This window comes from Mustela lutreola, chromosome 14, assembly GCF_030435805.1.
Source record: "Mustela lutreola isolate mMusLut2 chromosome 14, mMusLut2.pri, whole genome shotgun sequence".
Classification (NCBI taxonomy): domain Eukaryota; kingdom Metazoa; phylum Chordata; class Mammalia; order Carnivora; family Mustelidae; genus Mustela; species Mustela lutreola.
The window spans coordinates 73,689,345-73,715,132 of record NC_081303.1 but is presented as its reverse complement, the minus strand read 5'-3'; the positions used below and the strand labels follow the sequence as shown (position 1 = coordinate 73,715,132).

The window sequence follows — 25,788 nt, the reverse complement described above, 5'->3', positions numbered from 1 at the left end:
TTCTGTCTTTCCTGAGGACACTTGTCATTGGATTTGCCCCCCACTCTGGCTAATCCAGGATATGACTGAATTTTGGGAATACTTTCATGTAATGAGTTACATCCCAAAGACCCTTTTCGAAATGAGTGAACATTCACAGGTCTCAGGGATTAAGATGCGGACGTATCCTTCTGTGCCCACCATCTGACCCTATACACCCTCACCTTTTTATCTAATGGCTACTGGGGATCGCTGTCTAGATGCATCATTCCGGTAGAAGCACAAAATGAAAACCCTCTAATTTTGTTGTTCCTTCTTCCTTGATTATTAACTGTGAACTCTTCCATAAAGAAAGATGTCCCTCGTCGATGATGGTCACCCTAGAACCCATTCAGGAGAGGTCAGATTAACACTTGATTCTCTCCCATCTGTCTTAGCTAGGTGCCTAGGGAACGAACGCCTACATCCTCCCACAAATCCATATGTTAAAGCCCTGATCCCCAGTATGATGGTTTTGGACCCGGGGCCATCGGGAGGTCATCCCTTGATGATGCGATGACATCCTCGTCCTTATAAGAAGAGATTAGGGAGAACTTGCTGGCCTCGGTGCCGAGAGAGAAATACATGTTTGTGTTTAAGACGTCCGGCCCGTGGTAACTTGGTACAGCAGCCTGAGTGAAGACGGTGGGGGCCCCTCAAACCGGAGGTTGGGTCAAGGCTTTCCGTATTGAGCGGTGTATTGGGGGTCATGCTAAGAGGCCCTGGTGGGGGGCTGGAGAAGCAAGGCAGGATGGGGAGGCAGCCAACAGAGGGTGTGAGGGTGTGGGGTGGGGCTGGCCCTGTCCTGCCGGCTGTCCAGGAGCCCTGGGAGGGCTGACATGGGCTACGTAAGAGCAACCTTCGCCACTGTAATTCCTGTCTTTGCCTGTCGGTGAATCGGCATGAGGTGCCCCAGAGGAGCCAGAGGCCGCTTAGCTCCGGTGGCGTCCCGACTGTGACCCCTGGCAGACCCCATCTCCCACCCCAGGAACCAGGGCTTCTGACCCTGCAGCGCCTCCAGGGACCGGAAGCACGAATTCCCCCGAGGGGGTCACTGGTGCTGGCGGTGACATCCCTGCTCTTTCTATCCCTTGGTTCCCACACCCACGATTTCTAGCCATCTGGGCCCAGCACCGGATAATGGCGTTGGTTCAAAATGTAGATTGTGTTTTGAAACCCACTGCCCCGATCGCAGAGCATGTGTCCTCCACGCTGGAGTGTACATGTGCCGTACAGAGGCCGTCCTCTGTCCTGCCGGGCTCGCAGCTTCGCGGGGCTGTGCCGGATGGCAGGGTCGACAGACGCCTGGTCCTGGGCTCATTGTCATGTTTTATTTGTGGCCAACGGCTCCCCTTGGTTAGAGGTGATATCGTGTGGGATCTCGTAGGGATAGACCATTTCCTTGGATATTGGTCCTAGCCCAGGCCCTTGGGCGGGGAAGGCAAATCCACATCCAGAATGTGCATGACCCCAGGAGGCAGATACTGCTCCGCTGCAGACTGAAAGAGGTGCACCACAGTCAGCCTGTTTCCCCGTGGCCGGCTGATGTCCCCGAGGGATGGCACATGTGAGGGCTCGGCTCCTGTCTGTGCTGCTGACCGGCCGAGCGTCCAGCCACCGCCGGTGCTAGATGGGGCCTGGAGAGAGGGAGCCAGCCGTGCCGACCTCTATCCACCGCCACAACCACGCCATTCACCGGCCTCGTGTGGGTGCTGGCGGGGTGGTGGGGGACAAAGGCTGGCTGTTCGTGCCCCTGGCGTGTGAGTGGGACTTCCGCAGAGACGGCGCCCGCGCCAGCAAGGCCGCCCACGGCTCTCCCTCAGCTTCCTCATCTCCCACCTTCCCGCTGTGCCCTTTCCCGGCCTGACCAGCCAACCTGGCCATGTGTCCCTGCTCCCGCCGGCAAACTCGGGTGGCTAGCGTCCTGCCAAAACCTCCCCCGGTCAGCTCACGTCGGTGACCAGAGTGACGCGCCCACGAAGCAGGCCTGGGGTTCCTCCTCCCCTGAAGCCTGATCACAGAAGCTATGGGCGAGCTGAGAGCGAGGCAGGGGGCCCAGAGATGGGGCCGTGGGAGCCTGGTTCTTGCTCTCGCAGCTTACTGAGCCCTCTGAGCGCACTCACACCCGAGTGCGTGTGCCCGCCACGTGTGCTCACGACTTGGTGGCTCTGAATCCCCAGATCTTAATAGGACAGTGGGACAGGGAAGGGAAGGAATCCAAGCGATCACCGAGTAAACAGTCCTAGCACCTGGGACAGGGCCAACAGGGCCCAGCTGGAGTGCAAAGCTGCTGGGAGTGTGGGGAGACCCAGGAGAGGGGGTCTGGCCTCACTCTGCTCCCACTTGAGAGGGCCTGGGGCTCTGGTCTGCTGGCCTCCCCTCTGTCACGACCTGAGGCTATTTCCACGCCGTCAGCTCCTGCCCACGTCTGACTTGCTGTCCACCCGTCCAGCAGAGAAAGTCCCCAGGCAGTCAGCAGCCTTTGGTCTGTTGAGGCGGCTGCTAAGCAGACACGGGTGGGCACCACGGGGCCCCATACACCCTCTTAATCTTCACTGTTGTGAGTCGGCGCCCCATCAGTGTCCAAAGGTGACCAGGGATTTTCATTTTTAGTATCATGATGAACTCTTGGACTTTGTAGATTTGATAGGCTTCATTCTCATTATTCCTTTTTTTTTTTTTTTTTTTAGATTTTATTTATTTATTTGACAAAGATCACAAGTAGGCAGATAGGCAGGCGGGGCGGGGGGGGGAGCAGGCTCCCCGCTGAGCAGGAAGCTGATGTGGGGCTCGATCCCAGGACCCTGAGATCATGACCTGAGCCAAAGGCAGAGGCTTTAATCCACTGAGCCACCCAGGCGCCCCATTCTTTTTTTTTTTTTTTTTTTGAAAACTCACTGAGTACGTACACACTTATGCGTGTGCTTATTTATTTATTTATTGTTTAAAGATCTTATTTATTTGTTAGAAAGAGCGCGCAAGCAGGGGGAGCAGCAGGCAGAGGGAGAAGCAGGTTTTCTGCTGAGCAGGGAGCCCGATGCAGGGGCTCAATCCCAGGACCCAGGCCTGAGCGGAAGGCAGACGCTTAACTCACGGAGCCAGTGAGGTGTCCTGTCATTATTCATTTTAACGCTGATAGGTCATCCTGGCCAGTGGGAGTCTCCGCAAAGTGGCTACTGGTTCCTTTGGACATGAGCCTGGCCTGAGTCTCAAAACCTCCTTTATTCACAAGCGTGACAACCCGTGCTGCCCCTCACTGGGGCGTCTCCAAAGAGGCCTGGTTCCTGGGAGCAGAAAGTATCATTTATTTTTTTTTTTAAGATTTTTTTGTTTATTTATTTGAGACAGAGAGAGTGAGAGAGCACAAGCCAGGGGGAAAGGCAGGGGAGGAGCAGGCGTCCCACTGAGCAAGGAGCCCGATGCGGGGCTCGATCCCAGGACCCCAGGATCAAGACCTGAGCTGAAGACAGGTGCTTCATGGACGGAGCCACCCAGGCTCCCAGAAAGTACCATTTGGAGACCACGGTCTGGATCCCGGGAGCACTCAGTGTTACTGGGGAGTCATGGTCCTAAGCCTTTTCCGCGGCATCCACATCCTGAGTCCACACTGTTATCGCCGCTCGCAGCGGGATGAGCCGTCGGCTGACCTTTCCTTTCCTCACCCTGAGACTCTTCCCGAAAGCCGTTCCCGCAGTCACTTACTTGCTTGTCACAGTAAGTGCTGCATTTTGCAACCCCAGCGCCGACATTATGATCTCTCCGTGGTTCTCTTAGCTCTGAGGGACGGAGAGTTAGCATGCTGAGTTCCGTCATCGCTTGAAAGAAAATCCTTCCCTGTGGCTTTGCCTCCAGCTTCATGTACAGTCGCGGGCCCTTGCTTCACCTGGTTTTAGGTGTTTAGGAATTGAATCCCTGTTCTGCTTTTAAATTCAGTCTAGAATTCATTTAATTATTCTAAATTTAATTTTATGATTCAATTATAGAACATGTTTACGTGGTTCCAATGTCAAAACCAGAACACGAGGGGGCGCCTGGGAGGCCCCGTCCCAGCCGCACCTGACTTCAGCCGGGGTCAGGATACCAGGGTCTTGGGGTCAGCCCCCCCCGCCCCCCCGCATCGGGTGTCCTGCTCAGCGGGGAGCCTGCTTCCCCCTCTCCTCCCCACTCCCGCTGTCTCTATCTGTCTCTCCCTCTCTCGAATAAGTCAACAAAATCTTAAAAAAAAAAAAAAGAAAAGAAAAGAAACAGAAAACAAGATGCTGTTGCCATCTTGCAGGTGAGGAGGCTGCAGCTGTGAGTGCCTGTCCCAGAGCCCGTGCCCGGCCACAGGGACCAGGGCTGCGAGGGGCCTGCAGACGAGCAGGATGAGGAGAGCAGGATGTTCTCACGGTCCAGCCGTCTAGACTGGGGGGAACAGTCTCGTGGCCCCTCTGAACACAGGACTTAGGTCCCCTGGCAGCAAGGGTCCATCCACTCCTGCTCAGGGGCTCCCCGAAATGCTGTTCAGCCTGTAGGTCCCACCTCTGTCTCCTCGCCACCCCACCTCCTCTGCAACTGCCCCCCCCCCCCCCCCCCCCGCCTGCTGCTGGTCTTCAGCTGCAGGAGCCCTCAGCACAAGGCTGGCCCCTCCCTCGTCTGGGCCGGGGTCCCGCGCTTCCTGGCCCCTTTCAGAAGCTATCAAAGCCACCATTCTCCCAGCACAGCTGTGCCAGCGTCTGGAGCCCTGTGTGTACAGCCCCACTCCCACGTCCCTGTGGAAGAGGACCCAGGTGCTATGGGAAAGGATCTGAGCTGCCGGGGCCCCACCTCCAAGTCTGGGACAGTGGAGACGGGTGCTCAAGGGACCGGAAAGACAGGCTCTCCCAGTGGCCACTGAGGCTGGGGATACAGGAAGGAAGGCCCTGGAGCCAGGGAGGCTACGACCTTGAGGGGGGTTCTCTTTCCTTAATTTGGGTCATGGCCTCAGTGTTGGCCTGGGTGGGGACATTGGTGGGGGAGGGGGAGAGGGAGAGGCGGGAGACTAACTGTTCTCCTCCAGAGAGACTGGAAAACTCCCCAGGGTCCAGGAGGACGGGAGCCCAGCCAGCTGGGCTGCCCCCCCTCTCCCTCCTTCTCTCTCTGCCTCCATTTCTGTGCCCCGAGAGACAGCTGGGGCCCAGCAGGAACCCTGGCCTGGATGTCCATCCCTCAGGAGACCGGTCATGGTCATGATCGGCCCTAGACACAACCCTACAGCTGTGTGACCCTGGACAGTCACTTGGCCTCTGGGTCTCTCCCCTTGTCCAGAAGATTCTATGGCTCCCTGAGACGTTCTCCTTTTGTTACTGGGGCGGGAAGTTCTGCTTGAAATCTGACTTTAATGCTTCCTGCTTCTGACGATCCTGATGGTGTCAGTCAGTCCCTGAAGGTCCCTGTTTGAGACCTTGGTGAGGCCTTGGTTCTCACCTCTTCTTAGGAAGGGGCAGAAATGGGTGGTGGTGGCTGTCGCAGGGCCAGGGGCCAGGTTCGAGGGAAGACAGGAAAGAGAGTCCCCGACCAGAAGGTGCCCATTAGAGTGCCCTGGAAACGTGCAAGAGTCTGGGGGACTTGCCTCCCCTGGGAAGCCCTCAGGGAAAGACTCCTCTCTTGGATAATGAGCCCTCTGTCTGTCTCATCCTCGGGGACGTGGCCCACCGACCTCCTGGCCAGGACATCTGTGCGGATTGGGGCCATGTGTGCGCACACATGCACGTGCACGCGTGCATACATGTGTGTGACTGGCAAAAGGAACGAAGGAGGTTTTGCTGAGCTTGCTGCTCAGCTGTCTACTGTACGGATGTACCTGCTGGCCAGGTACAGTAGACATTACCTGGACTCGCAGATTCCCTGCAGCTCGTTGCTCAGAAGAGAAAACGATTTTCGAGAAAGGAAGCCCTTCACAAGGTTTGGCCCCTGCAGCTGGCAAGCTGGGTGTCTGACCTCAGGGCCCGCCCCTCCGCAGTCCAAGCTCCCAGCAGTCTTCAAGCAGCCGCTCCCTGTTCCCACAGGGCATCTGGGTTCCCACCAGGGGGCTGCCTCTTGGAACAGACTGTCTGGTACCAACCCTGATCCAGCCCCAGCTGCTGCTGCTGGCCTTGGTCAAGGTTGGACTCCCCCAGGACACCAAAACGTGTGCCCATGCTCCTAGTCCTGAGGGGAGGTGGCCAGGAAGGTCACTTACTCCGTCTTTCCTCATCACAGCCAGGTTTCCCCGCGGCAAGAACTGTGGTTACAGGCCGGTCACCACTAGGATTGAATTTCAGCCGCTTGGTTGCCCGTGTGGGCTCAGGCCCCGGGTGGAGCTGATCTTAGCCCGGGCTGGGGCAGGCTGGAGGCAGGCACCTGCGCTGAGACCGTCCTGGGGGAGGCGGGCTCTCTTTCAGCCGGGGTTATGAGGTCTGAGGGGAGCAAAGGGAGGTCCTGGGACTATCAGGCACTGCTCAGATCTGCCCCAAGGCTAGGTGCCCCCCTCTCCCCGGGAGGCCTTGGTCCTAAAATAGTGCCTGGTCCGTAGTGGACATTCAGTTAATATTTATGTAATGAAAGGAATAAATGGCGGACGGAGGTCCCTCCTTCCCCAGACCCTGCCAGGCCCCTTGGTCTGTCCTTTCAGGCTTCCTCTCTGCCGGGGTCATTTCATTTACTCAAGGACCTACCACCCACCATGCCGGGTCTCCCTCTCCTGCCTGCCCAGTAGACGACTGTCCAGGGAGGGGCCAAAGCTCTCCCTTCAGATCCTCAAAGGTTTGGGGAGGAGCTTACGGTGAACTTCTGTGAAGCCCTCCGGAAGCCAGTCCACAGCCCTGGGGGCGGGGCATCCGAGAGGGCAGTGCCGAGCCCCATCCAGGCGGGAGGGACTGGGGTGCAGCCTAAACGGAAGGACAGGGACCTGTCCTGACGATGATTTGCCCTGCAGGCACCCCGCTTTAGTCGGGATATTTTGGGGGTAGTGCTGGAGATACCAGGATCAAATCCCCCAACAAGCTATCCTCGGTGCCACCACCAGTATCCAGGGGAGACATTCCAGGCATCTGGCTGTCGTGCCCACAGTCCGTGCCAGGGGCTCTGCTTCAAGTCCCAGGAGGGAGGGGGGAAGACAGAAGGGGGTGGGGCAGAGAGAGCCTGGGAAAGCAGAGGGAAGGGGAGTCGCTGGCGCTGGGGCGTCATTGGTATTCTGGGGACTCCCCCACTGCCGGCTGGCCCTCAAGGCCCACCCCCTGGCACCAGGCTGCACATTCATCGGCACCAGCCCTGGCCAGCGGGCGCTCGGGGCTCCCAGCAACGCCTGTGTTTCGCACTTGGGTTCGCATGCCGGGTGTGCCCATTCCTAGGGCAGCCCCTCCGCCACCGCACCTCCGGAGAGTCCCCGACTTGCTTTGCTTAAGCCGAGAATCTGCTGTCTAACCTCCATCCGTCCAGCTGCAAAGTCAGCTCCTCCTCTGTGCAGGGAGTGGGAGCCCCACCAGAGACAAAACCCAATCAGAGCTGCCCCCGGGAGATGGCTAAGGTCGTGTGCACTGCATCCTGCCTCCGAGACACAGCTTCCCTCCCGGTTTCTATGCCCCGTCATCCTTCCCTTACTGCCCAGGTCGGAGGCCCTCCTCCTCTCCCCCGGGCCCTCGGGAAGTCCCTCCAGCTGTCTAACTTGCACCCCTCCTGCTGCAGCCGCCCCGCCCGCTCCGCGAGCGCCCCGCCCCGCCCCTCCTGCCCTCCCTCCCTCCCTGCTCCCCGCGCCCGGCTTCTCCTCCCCAGAACGAGGTCCTACTTCGCACGTCCTTGCTCCCGCGGCCGCCGCCGGGAACGGACGCAGAGGAGGCAGCGGGTCGCGTGACCTTCCAAGCCCCCCGCGTCCCCGGCCAGGGGGCGGGGGCGGCCCCGGGGAGGGGCGGGGCGGGGGCGGGGGGAAGAAAGGGGGTTTTGTGCGGCGCCCGGCGGCCCGGCGCCCTCTTCCGAACATCCTGCGGGCCCGGCCTCTCCCTGCGCCCGCGCAGTTCCCGCCGCAGTCGCCTGCAGCCGCAGGACCGAGCGTGGACCCGAAGGAGAGCCCGGAGGAGAGCCCGGAGGAGGCGGCACTGCCGGGTTTGCCCTCGCCCCGGGCCCCCGCAGCCCGCAGGTAGGTGAGCGAGAGCGCAGCCCGGCCGCCCGAGAGCGGGGGGCACCCGCCGGCCGGCCGCGGTCCGCGCCCCCCGCGCAGCGCTGGCCTCCCGCGGCGCACCCAGCCCCTGACCCTGCCAGCCCCCGAGCGCCCGCCGCCGCCTCCGGCCCTGCGGTCCGCACCCCTCCGCCGTGGGCGGCCCGACCTGCGTGCCCGAGTCCGCGGGCTGATGGGAACGCCCCCCGGGTCCCCGCCGCCTCCCTGCCGTGCGCTCCAGTGCCAGCCCCCCGCCCCGACTTCCGACCTTGTGCCGGCCGGCGGGCGGCCCGGAGGAGCGGGAAGCAGCCCTTCTTCTGGGGGCCCCTCCGGGTTCCCACTGGCGCCGGGAGTCCCAACTCTGTCACTTGCTCTGTGACCTTGGGCAAATTAGTTGACCTCTCTGAACCTCAGGCTCCGCATCGCTGCAACCTATAGATAGTATTTTTCTCAAAGTTAAGGTAGTCCATGGGAAGCGTTTTTAAGTGGCCTGGCTCGGGAAGAGGGTCGGTAACCATGAGCCTGAATTCTGGTTACCACTGCTGCTCTCCTTCCTAGCGCTGCCGGTGGGCGGGACACCCCCTCGCCCCAGGTCCTTCCATGTCCCCTGCTCTCGTGCTTCCAACGGGATCAAGAGTTTTTGCCATCAGTTTTGTTAGCACCGTTAATACCTCCGCGACTTCTATTCCAGAAAAAAGCATAAGATCAAGGGACGCAGTTACCCACGACCCACCCACCCGACCCACGCCCACCCACAGCAGCACCAGTGCCTGATGCTAACTTGGCAGCATCTGCCTTACAGATTCGAGCCGAGGAGCTGCAGTCCTTGGCTTGTGATGTTGCTAATTGTATTACTAGTCGTGCTTCTGCTCACTAGGACTGTTTATGCAATTTCTGTAGCGGGTCCTGCAGGCCCAGCTAAGGGCTGGCAGCTGTGGTTGGTGTCGCGCAGCTCGTGGTTCTGCTCACACTAAGGCGACAGTGAGAACTTCCCTCCTGCTGCCCTTGCTGTTCTGGAGTCTGGTTCCTGTAGGGCAGACCTCAGATGGCCAGCCTGGGGTTGGGGAGGGCAGTCAGCGCAGAGATGGGGGTGTTGGACACACACACACACACACACACACACACACACACACACACGACCTACTCTTGATCTTACTCCTCTGTCGATTGGGTCTTCAAGCCTGGGAGGAGCCAGACTCCGCAGTCTGACGGGCAGGACAATGTAACACGAGGGAAGTTTCCTGAACAGCCTGGGAAATTCAAGGCAAGGGCAGAAATCCTTGAGCTGGAGCAGGACAGAATGAGCTGGACAGAGGGACGGTGTGGCATCAGGGACAGGAAGCCCCCACCGTGCTGAGCTCTCCAGCTTAGAGACGGAGAGGGCGTCTGCTCTGGAGGACAGCAGAGGGGCTGGAGAAGGCCCGGGCCCGCTCCCCGCCTCAAGCCCAGGTCTGAGGCTGGTGCCCGCTGAGGGGATGCCATAGTTTTCCCAGGACACCTGGTTGCACCAGGAGGGAGCTGAGGCTGGGGAAGGCAGAGATGTGCAGGAAGGCAGAGCCCGAGAGGGCAAAGACGGAGGTCGAAGAGTGGGCCTGGAGTGGGAGTGAACCTGAGCACTAGGACGTCTTGCCTGTAGTCTGACTTGCATCCCTCCAAGCTGGGTGGGGTTGGCAGGGGGGTGGGGGGCAGTGCAGCTGCCTCTGATCATGAGAACCAGACAATCCAGGCCCCCTCTTGGCCCCTCTGGTCAGTGACTCCCGCTGGGTGGGATGACCCCCTTATCCCTTGTCACTAGGCCTTCACCAGCCTCAGACCCTCTCCCTGCACCCCCTCACCTTCAAAACGGAGGTGAAAGGGGGGGTCCAGGCTGTGGGTCCCAGAGTGGCTCCAAATATATGGGTTTCTGGGCCGCCTGTCGGAGAGCTGGGACCCAGGTCTGTGAGCTGCTCCAGCTCCAGCCCAAAGAGAGGGGAGGGAAGGCTCCAGAAAGGGACCTGGCCAGGACCTCACCAGGCTCACAGGCAAGATGAACAGTCTGCCCAGCCCCCAGCAGGGACTGGCCACCCACGCCCGATGGTCCCCTACCTACCCCAGAAAGCGGTTCTCCCAGGTGCCCCCATGCGCAGAGCTGGTCTCAGCAGCCTCTGGTCTGGGACCCTAGAGAAAGACCCTAGACATTTAGCTTCTGTCACTCTGTCCCCAAGTGTGACCCTGAGGAGATGAAGCCCAGCTGTAGTGGGGGGAAGGGGGGTGTTGTCGGTGGGGAGGCTTTCCGAGGAGGATCTGAGATCCCGGGGGAGAATCGCGGAGAAGAGAGGAAGGTCCCAGCCGCTCAGGCTCAGGAAGGCAGAGATGTGCAGGAAGGCAGAGCCCGAGAGGGCAAAGACGGAGGTCGAAGAGTGGGCCTGGAGTGGGAGTGAACCTGAGCACTAGGACATCTTGCCTGTAGTCTGACTTGCATCCCTCCTGCTGGGTCACTGGCCTCTTCCATGGCAGACCCGGGTCTGCACGCATTTCGACTGGCCCGACCCGTACGGATGTTGGACACTAGTTACGCAGGCTTCCCTCCCGTGGACACTCTGGCCCGGTTCCTGACTTGGCTTTGCTGGGGACCAGGGTCAGCCCTAGCCCTCTTGGGGTCTCCTTTCTCAATGTCACCCCCGCATCCCTCCATTATGAGAGTGTAAGTGCCTTGAGATCTTCAGAAGGCTGGTGTGGATTCTCAGAGTGTCCGATAGCCAAGGGCAGGAAGGACATGGCCCCCCCATCTAGTCTCACCCTCCTTTAGCCCACCCCCTGAGCCTAGGGCTGGGGTGGGGGAAGGGAGAGTCTGGATGGAGGCCAGACTGGCAGAGACAGGGGCTTTGTCCCAGCCGGTTTCTGAGCCAGGAGATCCGGTGGGAAAGCCCGTGCCAGGCAGAAAGGAAGGCTGGGAAGAAGGGAGAAGTCAGCCAAGGAGGGGGTGGAGCATGCTACGAGTAAAGAGAAGAGCTTCCTTATGAGTAACCATGGGGTAGGGGGAGGCCAAGGAGGGGTAGGGCTAGAGAGAAGTTACACATTGCCCAGGTTCAGTCTAGGAGGCCTTCCTGGAGGAGGCTAGGTGAGTACAGTATTCAGGGAGGAAGGGACAGGAAGGGAATCCTGCAGGGATACTGGGGGAAGGGGGAGGTTCTGGGTTCAAGGAGGGAGTCTGGCCTGGGAGGAGCACAAGGGGTTGGTTTTGTTTTTGTTTTTAAGATTTATTTATTTATTTTTCAGAGACTGAGAGAGCACAGGCAGCAGCAGGCAGAGGGAGAAGCAGGCTCCCCGCTGAGGGAGCAGGGCCCGATCCTAGGACCCTGGGATCATGACCCGAGCCAAAGGCAGGCGCTTCACCATCTGAGCCCCGCAGGTGCCCTGAGCACAGGGGTTGTTAAGTACAATAGCGCCCACCATGCATACTACCAGCATTTATTGAGCTCCTACAGTGTACCTGGAGCTGTGCATCTGTACAGGGTTTTTAGGACAGACAGGGCTCTAAAGCCCATAGCCTCATCTCGACCCGGGAGGTGGTGGTCACGGTGCTCCTGTACAAGCCGGCAAACCAAGGCCCAGAGAAGTTAAGGACCCCGCCTTAAGTCATGCAGCAAGTTGACTAGAACCCGGTCTGGTTCCCAGGAAGAACCTCCTGGTGGGGAGACAGGATCAGAAACAAGGGAGTTCACAGTGAGGTGGCAACAGCGGGCTTCCGGGGCCATGATATGTGTGAGTCCAAATGGGTGTGGTTGGGAGCCAGGGGAGTCCGTCTTGAGGTCTAACCTCATCTTTCCTCCTCAAGTCCCCCCACCAGCCTGAGCATGGCCCCACGGTTCCTGCCCCTGCTGGCAGCTCTGGCCCTGGCCCAGGGCCCTGTGGCCTTAGCTGATGCCCTGGAGGGGGACAGCTCAGGTAAGCAACCGCACTCAGGGTCACTGTCTCTGTCTCCCGCATCGCCCCTGGGGAAGGGGTTGGGCTTGGAGGACCCAGGGAGTGAGGATTAGGGGCTCTGAGGGGAAAGGCCTGGTCTGGGACACTTGGAAACAAAGGATGAACCAAGGGCTCTGGGTGAGGCTGGGAAAACTGGGGGGATGGGAAGGAGCGGCAGCAGGTGCAGGACTGCGGGTCTCTAGGATCTGGGGCCTGTAGATGGGCTGGGGAGGCAGAAGCGGGTAGAGTGGGGAGAAATCCTGAGGGAAACCGGGGAACCCGGCCAGGGCTGGAGGACCTGGGGAGCAGATTACACCTGGGCTGGGCGCCCCGGGATTCTGGGGTGGTCCTGGGTCACTCTCCGGGAGAACTGACAGGGATACCTGGGGACAGCTCTGGAGAGTGTCCGGGGTGGTCCTGGGGTCCTAGAGGCCCGCAGGCTCGGCACTTGGGGTGGGTGGGAGGGATCTCCGGGCGGGCAGACTAGGAAATCGGGTGGGCGGGTGCGGACCCTCGCGCCTGCCGAGTTCCAGCTGGCCCCGCCCACTCCCCCCCCACAGAGGACCGGGCCTTCCGCGTGCGCATCGCGGGCAACGCGCCACTGCAGGGCGTGCTGGGCGGCGCCCTCACCATCCCCTGCCACGTCCACTACCTGCGGCCGCCGCTGGGCCGCCGGGCCGTGCTGGGCTCCCCGCGGGTCAAGTGGACCTTCCTGTCGGGCGGCCGCGAGGCCGAGGTGCTGGTGGCGCGGGGGCTGCGCGTCAAGGTGAGCGAGGCCTACCGGTTCCGCGTGGCGCTGCCGGCCTACCCCGCGTCGCTCACCGACGTGTCCCTGGCGCTGAGCGAGCTGCGGCCCAATGACTCGGGCATCTACCGCTGCGAAGTCCAGCACGGCATAGACGACAGCAGCGACGCCGTGGAGGTCAAGGTCAAAGGTGAGGGCAGGACGAGGGAGGTGCCGGCAGGGAGGGAGCCCACAGTCCCAGGGGCAAGCACACCCAGGTGGAAGGCAGCCAGAGAGCTGGAAACGGAGTGAGTAGAGACAGGCCTCGGTCACCTCGTTTCTCTCGGCTTCTCCCTGCGGGGCGGAGGGAATCCTGCTCACAGTCTAAGGTCACCTGCTCATGCTGCCAAGTGAGCACCGTTTGGACTTGACTCCTTGTGTACAGGGGCGTGACAAGGAGGGCCAGGGGAGGCTGGTGTGGGGGTGACCCTGCCTCAGGACTCCTCTCTGCCCCCCAGGGGTCGTCTTTCTCTACCGGGAAGGCTCTGCCCGCTATGCTTTCTCCTTCACGGGGGCCCAGGAGGCCTGTGCCCGCATCGGAGCCCGCATCGCCACCCCGGAGCAGCTCTACGCTGCCTACCTCGGGGGCTATGAGCAGTGTGACGCTGGCTGGCTGTCCGACCAGACCGTGAGGTGGGTGGGCGGCCGGGGGCCATGAGCTTCTAGTTGTAGCTGAGGTATCGGTGGGCTCTGGTTCAGCAGGGACTGCCTGATGTCTCAGGCCAGCCATCCGGCTCCCACTGCCTCCAGGCAATGAGGTTGGCCTGCCCTGGGGTAGGGGGTGTCCCTGCAGAACCAGGTAGACAGCTGGCTGCCTTAAAAGGCAGTGTGGTTCAGGAGGGGCATCCCTGGAGGGCTCCCTGATGAAGGCATCCGTACTCGATCTCAGGTATCCCATCCAGACCCCACGAGAAGCCTGCTATGGAGACATGGATGGCTTCCCCGGGGTCCGGAACTACGGAGTGGTGGACCCGGACGACCTCTATGATGTCTACTGCTATGCCGAAGACCTAAATGGTGATTGGGGGTGAGAGGTTCTCGGGTTAGAGCCCCTTCTCCGGGGCTGGCCGGAGCTCCTCCTGGGGCCTCTGCTGGACAGTCATCCTTTGTGTGTTCAAGCGGGCATCCCGGGGGAGGGGGGGCTTCCAAAGAAACAAGCTGGTCCCGCCCTCCAGACACTGTCATGGAAGCAAGTTCATGGCCCACGCCTCAGACAGGTGGTCGGAGACTGTGTCTGACACCTGCTGAGCCTCTCTCTACCCCTCAGCCTCCCCGGCCTCACTTTCCTTCTTCACAGAGTGAGGAAGCGGAGCCAGCCCCTCTGAGTAATTTCACCCCAAGGTTCCACCCAGGCTTTGACCCTGAAAGAGGGGAGTTGACTCCGTGTCCCCGATGCGGAGACGGAGGCCTGGAGAAGCCAGCCAGGGCGGACGGGGCTGCCAGCTTCCCGGTGACACAGCCTCCTCTTCCCTCCCAGGAGAGCTGTTCCTGGGTGCCCCTGCAGACAAGCTGACGCTGGAGGAGGCACGGGCGTACTGCCGGGAGCGGGGTGCGGAGATCGCCACCACCGGCCAGCTATACGCCGCCTGGGACGGCGGCCTGGACCGCTGCAGCCCAGGCTGGCTGGCCGACGGCAGTGTCCGCTACCCCATCGTCACGCCCAGCCAGCGCTGCGGGGGAGGCCTGCCTGGTGTCAAGACGCTCTTCCTCTTCCCCAACCAGACTGGCTTTCCCAACAAGCACAGCCGCTTCAACGTCTACTGCTTCCGAGGTGAGCGGCCTCCCTGCAGAGGCCGAGACCAACCTGTCTCTGTCAGGGACCCAGAGCTGAGCCTGGAAGTCCCACTGCTGCTTGGACTAGTGTCTCTCGGGTCTTGGCCGTTGGCCTGAAGGAGCCCTGGGTGACGCCCGGCTTGGCACCTAGGGCTCTCGTTCCACTGATGCCCTCTGACTTGGGCTGTGTGGCCTCAGGGAGGGCTTGCCTCCTTGTGCCCCTCACCTGCCTTCCCTTCTGCTGTCCATGGCTTGCCTCCCCAATGCCAAAGCCACCTCTTCTATATTGGGAGGTTGGGGAGGTTTCCATTTCTGGGCATTTCATTAGTAGAGCAGAGATTTTTTTTTTTAAAGATTTTATTTATTTATTTGACAGACAGATCACAAATAGGCAGAGAGGCAGGTAGAGAGAGAGAGGAGGAAGCAGGTTTCCCGCTGAGCAGAGAGCCCAATGCGGGGCTCCATCCCAGGACCCTGGGAACATGACCCAAGCCTAAGGCAGAGACTTTAACCCACTGAGCCACCCAGGCGCCCCTAGAGCAGAGATTAGGGACGTTCTCTGAACCCAGTGAATGGTCTGATCCAGTTACCATCATGCTCTCCAGAGCTCTCATGATGGGGGGTGGGGGTGGGGGGTGGGCAGGATCGGAAACTTCAGCTTGATGGTCTTAGATCTTTAGCCACCAAAGGTTGATGGACAGACGCAAGTCCTCCCCATAGGGAGCAGGTCCTCAAGGACCGCTGGATGTAGAGATGGCTTTCTGACCACATCTTAACATTGGGAGCTGGCAGGAAGGCAGTGCCTGGGACCCCCAGAGGCACAGGGCCCCGTGCAAGGGTGGCTGACAGTCACAGGGCGTTCTCAGTCCTCGCTGCACTCGGGAGCCTGTGGTACTGGTGGGGCTGGAGGCAGAAGTGAACGGAGAATGCACAGTCCCTAGTCTGAAGGGGAAAGCCACTGCTTCTGCCTTGGGAGCCCCTAGTCCAAGGGGAGATGAGATGCCTTGCTCCCAGTATGAGGGGAGACTGAGAGAAAAGCTTTACTTCTGCTGGGCTCGATCCACAAACATCTTGAGCCCGGGGCAAGGGAGCGGTGGGGCAGTGAAGTCGTAGGAAGGCAGGTCTGTCTGGAAAGGCCAACTGGAAGAGGGTTGACGGTGATGACCGTAATTACAGTGAGCGGCTGGGAACAAGGGGAGGACAGAGGCGGGCAAGGGCACGGCTTCGTTTGCCTGGCAGGAGCCAGGCTCCCTGGAGCAGGTGATGGGGGCAGGACAGGCTGTGCAGTTACGTCTGGCTGAGCGCAGACAGCCCTCAGGGCTTTTCTTAGCCCAGTTTACCGCCGCCTCACTGGTTTTCTGACCTTCGTTCTCTTCTCCGAAGACCAGGTTATCCTTTCCAAAGCGCCAGTGGTTTGAAGGCAGCAGCTCCAGGAAGGGTGTGGCAGCCCCTCCCTTTCCCCTCCTGCCCCAGTGCTGAGACCCTCAGGTGGTGACTGCTGGATGTCCTTCCTGGACTTCACCCTTCAGCTCTCCTGCATGACGGCCCCCTCTCCCCTTCCATTTGAAAACCCCTCGGGTCCTTGTGCCTTGCTCCAAGAGCAGGGTCCCACAGTGCTGAGACCACCTGCCCATCCTTCCTCCACCCCTTAATCAGGAAACTGTCTCTCCTGAGCCTTTCCTGACGCTCTGCCTGAAGTAGTACTTCTCACCATTCCATCTCCTTTACCCTGCCTAATTAAAAAGAAAATTTTTTTTTTTAGATTTCATTTATTTATTTGACCGAGACACAGCAAGAGAAGGAACACAAGCAGGGGGGAGTGGGAGATAGAGAAGCAGTTTCCCACTGAGCAGGGAGCCCCATGATGCGGGGCCTGATCCCAGGACCCTGGGATCATGACCTGAACTGAAGGCAGATGGTTAACGACTGAGCCACGTGGGCGCCCCTAATTGTTCTTTGTATGATAACTTTATGATACATGCTTATTTGTTTATTATCTGTAGCTAGGCTGTAAACTCCCTTAGGGCAGAAGGCTTGCTGGCTTTTCTCCACTGTATCCTCAGTGCCCAGAAGAATGCTTGGCCTGCCACATGGTGGGCCCTTGATTGATGCTTGAGGAATAGGTGGTGAACTCCCTCCCGCAGTGTTCCCTGGGTCCTTTGGGTCCTCCACAAAAAGGCTGAGTGAGAATTGGGACTCTCATGGTCTTTGAGTCTAGCGCAGAGACGGTGGGTCTCCCCCAGGCCTGTGGCTGCAGGACCCAGCCGCCTGGTCAACTTCCCATTGGCACTTCCCTCCTGACAGACTCTGCCCAGCCGTCCGCCATGCCTGAGGCGTCGGACCCAGCTTCGGACCCGGCCTCTGATGGGCTGGAGGCCATTGTCACGGTGACAGAGACCCTGGAGGAACTCCAGCTGCCTCAGGAGGCTGTGGAGAGCGAGTCCCGGGGAGCCATCTACTCCATCCCCATCGTGGAGGATGGAGCGGGTGGTAGCTCCACTCCAGAAGACCCCGCAGAGGCCCCGAGAACCCACCTTGGTAACCAATCCCCTAGTAAGAGAAGTCGGTGGTGCGGGTGCAAGCCTGGGGTGCTGCATGACTTGTCTCAGCAGCTCCGTGACACAGGGCTTGTGTCCAGTGCTCTCCCAACCCTTGCCTTTCCAGCACATTCCACTTCCAACTCTCTGGGTCTGGGAAGGACGCTGCTCCTTCCTTGGTTCCCTCCTCCCCCACCTACCCAAAATAGACTAGAGATTTCAAGGCTAGGAGAGAGAGAGATAACAGCCCTGTTTTATTCCTGGGCTGATGACGGCTCACAGAGCCTCCTCCAGGTAGTCTCAGTATTGCTGCTCAGGTTGAAGGTCTTCTGGTGGGGAACGGAGGCAGCCTCTCCCTGGGACAGGCTTTCCCCTGGCCGCCCCAGGCCTCCCCCTCCCCAGCCTCTGCTTCCTTCCCCTCCTCCGAGGTCTTCGGGTTGGGGCTGGTGCTGTCCCTGGTGCTGAACCACCTGTGCTTTGTCTAGAATTCGAACCGCCATCCGTTGTCCCTCCCCTGGGGTCCTCCGAAGAGGAAGGCAAGGCTTTGGAGGAAGAAGAGAAATACACAGATGAAGAGGAAGAAGACGAGGAAGAGGAGGAGGTGGAAGATGAGGCCCTGTGGGCCTGGCACAGTGAGCTCAGCAGCCCAGACCCGGAGACTCTTCTCCCCACGGAGCCAGCCCTAGAGGAATCGCTCTCCCGTGCCTCCCCACCCCCAGCGAGTGCAGTCCTACAGCCTGCTGCGTCACCACACCCCGACGGAGAGACAAAGGCTCCTGGGCCTCCGAGGGTCCTTGGACCACCCACTGAGACTCTACCCACCCCCAGGAATGGGAAACTGACACCCCCACCGCCTTCCACTCCGGCCGGGGAGAGAGAGGTGGGGGAGGAGGCTGGTGGTCCTGAGCTGTCTGGGGTCCCTCGAGGAGAGAGTGAGGAGGCAGGGAGCTCTGAGGATACCCCTGCCCTGCTTCCAGCCACACGGGCCCCTGAGGGTGCCAGGGAACTGGAGGCCCCCTCTGAAGAGAATTCTGGAAGAACTGTCCCAGCAGGGACATCAGTGCGGGTGCAGCCAGTGCTGCCCACTGACAGCGCCAGCCGAGGTGGAGTGGCCGTGGCCCCCTCATCAGGTAACTTTGCCCAAGGCTCGAACTCCCTCTTTCTCCTTCTCCCCTTTCTCCCCATGAAGCTCTGGGTCACATGACCTGTGGTCCTCTGACCCCCACTACCCCAGCGTCTCCTGTCCTCTGCCTCCATCTCCTAGCTGTGCGTGTCCAGTCTTGGGCGCCACATCTGTGACTTCCAGCTCCGCGCTCTGATTTCTCACCTCATGACCCCCAACCCCACCGTCCCACCCTGTGACTCCAGCCTCCCAGCTACCACCTGTGACCCTTTCTTGTCCTTGTCTCTCCACTTGTGACTCACCAGCTCACCCACCACCACCCCCCCATCCTCAAGCGCGTAGACGCCCTGGGGGCCTATTGTATTCTCTGGGGCCCAGGCCCCTCTCCTGCTGCCCCTCCCCCTCCTGTGTGCCACCCCCTTTAGCCACCCCACTGATATCAGGGAAGCCTGGGATTCCATCCCTGCCCTCAGCCTCTGGGGTCTAGGAGAGCCCGTATCCCCACAGAGCCTTAAGCATCTACTTCTGTGAAGTATTTTTTCGACTGTTTCATGGAAAACAAGCCTTGGAAATAAATCTCTATTAAACCACTTTATAACCAAAACTCTGGCACCCTCTGTGTCCACCCCCAGCTGTCTGCCCTTTTCATTCCTCCCATTTGGGTCGCAAGTCCGGGCAGCTCTCCGAAGCTCCCTCTGGCGCCCTGTCTCTCTCCCGGTCTTTCCCTCGCTCTCTGCTTCTCTCTTCCTTCTCTTCATCCTCAGCCAGTGCCCCTCCCCGCCCTCCCCTTCTAACAGGCTCGCTGGTCCTCCATTCTGCCCTCTCAGGCTCCTCCTCTGCCTTCCTTCCTGACCGCCAAGAGGCCAAGAGCCCAACTCTGAAGGAGCACAGGAGTCACTGTCCATCAGTCGGCGGGGCTGCTGGGAGTTGTAGTCCCTCACTCCTGATGGGGCGAAACTTCCGCCAGCCTGAGAGGCAGGGGGAGAGAGGGAGAGAGAGAGAGAGAGAGAGACTGTGTGGGCACACACACGTGTACTCATTTCTGAGCCATCTTGAAGGCTTCTGTCTAGAGCCGGACATACAGACTAATGATGGAGAAAGTCCATCTTAGCGTAGAAGCCCATCCCTGGCCCCGGCCTCCCCCACCGCAACTCAGAAGGGGGACAGGATCTAACTTCCGTCCCACTGCCCACTGCCGCCCCTGCCCCACTGACCCTGCCCTAATGAGCACCTCACCACCCCTTGGAAGACTCTCACCTTCCCTGAACCCAAAAGATCTCAAAGTCCCTGATGCTGGAGAAGACACAATTCAGGACATGAGGACGGAGAGGAAATGCAGAGGGGAAGGAGTGGGAGTCAGATTCTGGGGTCTGAGAGAAGCCCCACTGGCTCAGGGAAGGTTGAGCTTCCCTTTGGAGACCCTAGAGAAGGCTGGGTTCTTCCCAGTCCCTGCATTGCCCTCCCTAGATGGTCCAGGATGGGATAGGGCTCCTGCAGCACACCCGGCCCACCCGTCGGGCTCGCCCATTTCAACCATTGGCTCCCTGCCCAGCTGGCCTCGGAGCTGGAGCTCAGAGCTCGGTGCTGTGTGGGTTGGGAGGCGGTTTGGTGGGAAGAGAAGCAGCAGTGGGAATCTCTGCAGTGTCTTAGTCACCCCACCTGGAGGCCCAGGGATGTCCTCTGGCCTTCTATTGCAGCAGGAGGGAAGAACTTTCTGGTTGTGTATAGCAGTTGGCCCCAACGTGGGAAGGAAGGAGAGTGGAACATCTCAAGAGGGGTTCCTTCACCTCCGCTGTCTGTGCTGGCTCAGGTTCTACCTCCCTCAGCCAGGGGAGGGATCTCATGGCCTGGGCGGGGAGCCAGGTTCGGAATCTCCGTCCCCCAGGAAAGGGTGAGGGATGGAACGGGCTTCAGGACACCTACCCTCTGTGGGTCCTGGTGCTTAGTGGGTTAAGTAAAACACCTCTCCTCCCCCTTTGCCCCTGGGAGCTAGTGCTGGCAGCTTGGAGGGGAGGCCTGGAGGGGAGGTGACAGAGTGGGGGTGCTGGAACAGCAGATTCATTTCACCCCAAACAGCTTGGTCATCCCAGCAACATTCTTGGACTCAGCTTCAGCTTCCCCTCCCCCCACCCAGCAGAGGGAAGCCCAGTGGGCCGTGCCCTTGGATGCTGGGCATAAGGCACAGTCTGAAGAGTCCCGCTTAGAGCTGATCTCCCCTCCCAAGCTGTGAGCCCAGCCCTGCACTGTCAGTCTGTGGGGCCGTCTTCCCCTTCCTGGACCAGAAGGAGTGAAAACTGCCCACCTAGCACCCAGGCCCGGTGTAAAGGCAGCCACCTCCTGTCCCCGGATCCAGAGGGAGAGAGCCCAGAGGGGAAGGCAGGTGACCCAGCCAGACCGCAGATGGCAGGGTTCTGTGTCGGTCTAAGAAGACTGCCTGGGGGAGAAAGGGCCAGAAGGGAGAGAGGAGGATCGGAGGGCTTTCTGGGCTGGGGAACTTGCAGAAAGCCCAAGGTGGAGGGGAGTTTGGGGAGATCAGAGGGAGAGACAAGAGACTGCACGGTGTTGAGACAGTGTGAGGATCCGGCTGTAGGCAGCGGGAGCCCTGCAGCTTCGGGCTGGGGGTGGGGGGTAGGGGGAGAGGACGATTAGGGCATAGACCCAGGGGAAATCCGTTGGTTCTTCACTATGATAGTGTTTCCCATTGGTGCTTCTGGGGCTGACTCTATGTGCCCCACCCCGACTGCAGAAGGAATAGCTAGCCCTCCCCCACCCCAGTATCAGGTCCCAGAAGCAGTAAAGTACAGACCACAGCTTTCTGTTGCTGCGGTGACTCCTCTGGTTTCCCCATCTAAAGTGTACAGAACTGTGCAGGCACCTGGCCCCAAGACAAGCGAGTGGGAGACTAGCCTCCAGGCCCAGAGAGGTCAAGTGACCTGCGCAATGTCACTCAGCAGAGCCAGGAGCCACAGGAGAGTCCAGATCTCATGGTCCACAGCCCAGCGTCTTTCCCTTTCATGGGGTCGGGTCCTGAGGGCCTTCCTGACCAGCTTCCCCCAGCCTGTTACACTGGGCCCACACTGGTGGCCACGAAAATGGCCAACACAGGGCTGAGTCGATGCTGGGAAGGGGGGTGGTCAGTGTAGGGAGAAACCCAGAACTTAGGCCTGGGCTGACTTTTAAGGTGCTGTGATAGCTCCCAAGACAAGGAGGCTGGGCTGTGAACTCTCTGAACCCTTCCTCCCCGGGGGTTCAGGCTGCAGAGCTGTGCTCCCCTGCTCCCCCCCACCTCACTTCTCTCCCCCTTCAGGTGACTGTGTCCCCAGCCCCTGCCACAATGGTGGGACGTGCTTGGAGGAGGAGGAGGGGGTCCGCTGCCTGTGTTTGCCTGGCTATGGGGGGGACCTGTGTGATGTTGGTGAGTGTGTTGAAGGGTAGGGTGTGGGGGGTTGGGGGTTGATCTGAAGCCTGGACCCGGGACAGTGAGCTAGCTCTGCACCCAGGAGGGAGGGCACTGGTTTGGGCCTTGTCATTAATGAATCTCCATTTTAAGCAAATCACAAAACCTCTCTGAGCCCTAGCCTCGATTTCCTCATCTCTTAAGTGGAACCACACATGCCTTTCTCAAGTGGTGCGGGAGCGAGGAGTGCGTAGCCTCCCTGTGCGCCTGGCAGCAGGCGGTCCCTACTTGTCACTTCTCTCCTGGAAAGATGGGAGGTCACAGCCCCCTAGGATGGAGGGTTGCGGAGACCCAGGCCGGGACACCAGCCCTCACCGTCCTTGGTCCCTGGCGCTCAGAGAAGGAAGCCATCAAGCCCCCCTGCACCGGGGTCCCTCAGGACTCCTCCTTGCCCCGTTTCGGGGCTGGCCCTTGGGCAGGGACCGCCGGCCCCTTAGCCCCGGCCCCTGCGGCCGCGGCGGGGGAGGCCCAGTCCCTGACAGAGGACGTGCCCGCGCGCCGGCCTCAGCGAGCCGCCCCTCTGTGCCCCAGGCCTCCGCTTCTGCAGCCCTGGCTGGGACGCCTTCCAGGGGGCCTGCTACAAGCACTTCTCCACGCGGAGGAGCTGGGAGGAGGCGGAGACCCAGTGCCGGCTGCTCGGCGCGCACCTGGCCAGCATCCGCACGCCCGAGGAGCAGGACTTCATCAACAGTGGGCTGGGGCGGGGCTGGAGGGGCGCGTCGCCCGCCGTCCTCACTCACTCATTAACCCATCACTAACCGTCAGTGAGTGCGGGAATCCAGTAACTCCCTCATTAACCCGGTGCCCGTGCCCTGGTTTACTTCGCTCATTCATCCCGTCCCGTGGCCCCTGCGCCGCACTTCCCGCGGGGGCAGCGGGCTTCGGCCGGACGGGGCTGGCGGCCGCGGTCCACCTGCAGCGGCCCGACGCCCCCCGCGGCCGCGCCCGCCTCCCCGCCTCTGCCCCCTCCGCCTGCCCCGCCCCCCACCCGTTCTCCCGCTCCCCCTCTCTGGCCTCGCCGATGTTTTCTTCTCCGCACCCCTGCCGCCCGCCCGGACCCTGCCCTCTGTCGGCGCGCGGGCAGAGGCTGGACGGGCGGCCCGGAAAGCGGGGAAGCCCCGGGCTGGGTCTGGCTGGAACGACCCACCCCCCTGACCCCGGGGCCGCCGGGAGCGGGGAGCGGCGCCACCTGCTGGCAGCGGGGCTCACTGCACACCTGCGCCCGCCCGCGCTTCCTCCCCAGGTCGGTACCGCGAGTACCAGTGGATCGGGCTCAACGACCGGACCATCGAAGGCGATTTCCTGTGGTCAGATGGCGTCCCCCTGGTGAGAGGCTCCGGCTGTCCCTCAGCGGCCTGGGTCGCTTCTTCCAAGCCCTACTGCCCTCCACCCCCTCTCCGGGCCCCTTCTCTGTCCCGCTTCCCCCTGGGGCGGCCTCCCTTCCTTGCGTTCCTTTCTTCCCACTATTCCCCCCACCAAAGCCCGCGAGCTGTTCCTTCACCTCCTGGGCCCCCACTCCCCATCCCCCACCCCCCTGCCTCTTAGTGCCCCTCCCACCCTCCTCAGGCCCTCTAGGTCCATCCCTCCCCCTCATCCCCCCATGCCGTCCCCCTCCCCCCAGCTCTATGAGAACTGGAACCCTGGACAGCCTGACAGCTACTTCCTGTCTGGAGAGAACTGCGTGGTCATGGTGTGGCATGATCAGGGACAGTGGAGTGACGTGCCCTGCAATTACCACCTGTCCTACACCTGCAAGATGGGGCTGGGTGAGGCCGGGCAGGGGGGAGGAGGAAGCACCAGGGGCACGCGGCCGATGTGTGTGTAGAAGGAGGGGGCAGAGCTACGGAAGAATCAGAAATGTATCCCAGGCCATGCGCAAGGGGGAGATAAAAAATGAGGTGGGTCCACTAGGAACCTCTGCTCTTTTTTGCATCATATTGTGGCCCGCCCCCACCTCCTCATCCTGATTCTGGGAACTGTCACCCACAGAGCCAGGCTCCCAGTTCTTGACTGTGTCCCCCCCTGCCCCTGCAGTGTCCTGTGGGCCTCCACCAGAGCTGCCCCTGGCCCAAGTGTTTGGCCGCCCACGGCTGCGCTATGAAGTAGACACGGTGCTTCGTTACCGGTGCCGGGAGGGGCTGACCCAGCGCAACCTGCCGCTGATCCGCTGCCAGGAGAATGGCCGTTGGGAGCCCCCCCAGATCTCCTGTGTGCCCAAGAGGCCTGTGAGTGCCAGGAGGACGCAGGTGGGGAGTAGCCAACAGTAGCTCTGGGCTGTAGTCCCAGCTCTGCCAGCCGCTGGCTGTGTGACCTCGCAGCCATCGTGGCTGCCTTTGGAGGCAGCGGGAATGAGGTGGGTGCTCTGGGGTCCCTTTCAGTGCTGAGGTCTGAGAGCACTGGCCACACTCTGGGCTCTTACGGGCTGAGCCAGGGCAAGGGTTTCAATGAGATCATAACCCCGGAGGGCAGGCTCTCAGAAGAGACCCAGGGAGGAGCCCCGCATAGACAGTGAGTGTGGGCCTCTTTCCCAGGCTCGAGCTCTGCACTCACTGAAGGCTCCAGAAGGACATCAGGGAGGGCTCCCTGGACGCTGGAAGGCCCTGCTGACCCCTCCTTCCAGTCCTGCTCCGGGTCCCTAGAGAGCGAGGCCTTCAACACGGCTGCCCCCAGCACTGGCCTCTCCCCCGACCCTCTTCCCATCACAGGAAGTGACCACAGGAGAGGAGTGGGGCTGGAGTTCGGGTGACAGTGACTGAGGGGTTTGTGGGCAGTACCTGGGCAGCCCCCTCTCACCCCTACCATGGGCATCAGGCCACGCCCCCGCCGAGGACCTCAAGGAAGTCCCTAAGTGCCTCAACTGCCCTCTCCTTGCCAGCCATCCTGTCCCGTTCGTTCCCCTGGGAGACACCTGGTCCGCTCACTCCCATGTTTCCCAGGGAATGGGTTTGCAGGATGGATTACTGTGTAACCAGCAGGAAATAAAGCCGCTTGGAGCACAGGCAAGTTGGATGCTTCTCTGTGAGAGGGAAGGAGATGAGAGACGGGTTGGGCTGGGCCTCCTGGGATATTGATCAGCTTCTGAAGGTCAGAGAGGTTCCCAAGAGGTCAGTGGAGAGAACAGAGCTGGCACGGAGTAGTGGCCCGGTATGGGTTTACGGAACGACAGGACTAGCGTGTTTGGAAGGAGCTGGAATGCCAGAGTGCCCAGTCCAGCGGACCTGCACAGCCTGGGGAGGGAGAGGGATGGAGAGCCCACAGAGGAAGGCGGGGAGACCGGGGCCTTGGTGGCCCGGTTCTGAGGTTCCCAAAAGGGACGGTTTCTCTCAAGGATGAGGGTGAGAGTGAAGGGAATGCAGGTCTGGGGGCCAGACGGCAGGAAGGCTTACTTCCAGCAAAAGAAACAGGGATTGGGGCAGCAAGACAAGGGCCCGGGAGACGCCCCCAGCCCTGCTGTGCGCTCGGCTCCGAGAAAGACCTGCTGGGCTCCCGGCTGTGACCGGCAGAGGGCGCTGCGGACGCAGGCACGGCGGGCTGAGAGCGCCGCGTGCGCCTGCGTGGGTGCGGCCGGGCGGGAGGAGCCGCAGGGGTCCCGGGAGGCCGCCAGGGGGCGCCGCGACCCCTCGTTGCGAGCCGCGCGGGTGGGGAAGGGGGGAGCGGACGGAGGGGCGGAGGGTGACTTGGGCCAGGGCGCGCCGACGGCGCGGGCTGTGAGTCAGCGGCGGCTGGGGTGGTGAGGTCAGCGTCGGAAGTGGGGAGGGGAGGACGTGTGCGCGCGCGTGTACCTCCGCGCGGGCACGGCCTTGGGCCCCGCCGCGCCGTGGCCGGGGCGGACCCCTGCGGCGGCGGGCGCTCCCCGCACGCGGTCACACGCGCGGTCACACACGCGGTCACACGCGCAAAGACACGCACGCGGTCACACGCGTGCACACGCGGTCACACACGCGCGCGCTCTGGGGCTGCCCTCCGTCGTGCCCCCCTGGGCAACTCTGATTCCTTCTCCTG

At 61.1% G+C, this 25,788-nt stretch overlaps 1 protein-coding gene across 1 annotated transcript; it reads left to right on the top strand.

Moving 5' to 3' along the window:
* The first annotated feature begins 7,830 nt into the window (after positions 1–7,830).
* Positions 7,831–24,783, top strand: BCAN (brevican). The gene is made up of 14 exons (XM_059146290.1): positions 7,831–8,149; positions 11,985–12,094; positions 12,673–13,047; positions 13,355–13,529; positions 13,786–13,913; positions 14,374–14,667; positions 16,974–17,207; positions 17,692–18,336; positions 21,637–21,744; positions 22,318–22,476; positions 23,030–23,112; positions 23,408–23,552; positions 23,821–24,011; positions 24,318–24,783. The coding sequence occupies exons 2-14, from the start codon at positions 12,004–12,006 to the stop codon at positions 24,423–24,425; spliced, it is 2,736 nt and encodes a 911-aa protein (XP_059002273.1). The 5' UTR covers positions 7,831–8,149; positions 11,985–12,003; the 3' UTR covers positions 24,426–24,783.
* Positions 24,784–25,788: the final 1,005 nt, after the last annotated feature.

Bases quoted from the DNA above. Each gene is read 5' to 3' on its own strand.
- BCAN (XM_059146290.1), top strand. From the start codon at position 12,004: ATGGCCCCACGGTTCCTGCCCCTGCTGGCAGCTCTGGCCCTGGCCCAG. The intron at 13,914-14,373 runs GTGATTGGGGGT...CTTCCCTCCCAG, and splicing joins CTATGCCGAAGACCTAAATG to GAGAGCTGTTCCTGGGTGCC. The intron at 23,553-23,820 runs GTGAGGCCGGGC...CTGCCCCTGCAG, and splicing joins CACCTGCAAGATGGGGCTGG to TGTCCTGTGGGCCTCCACCA.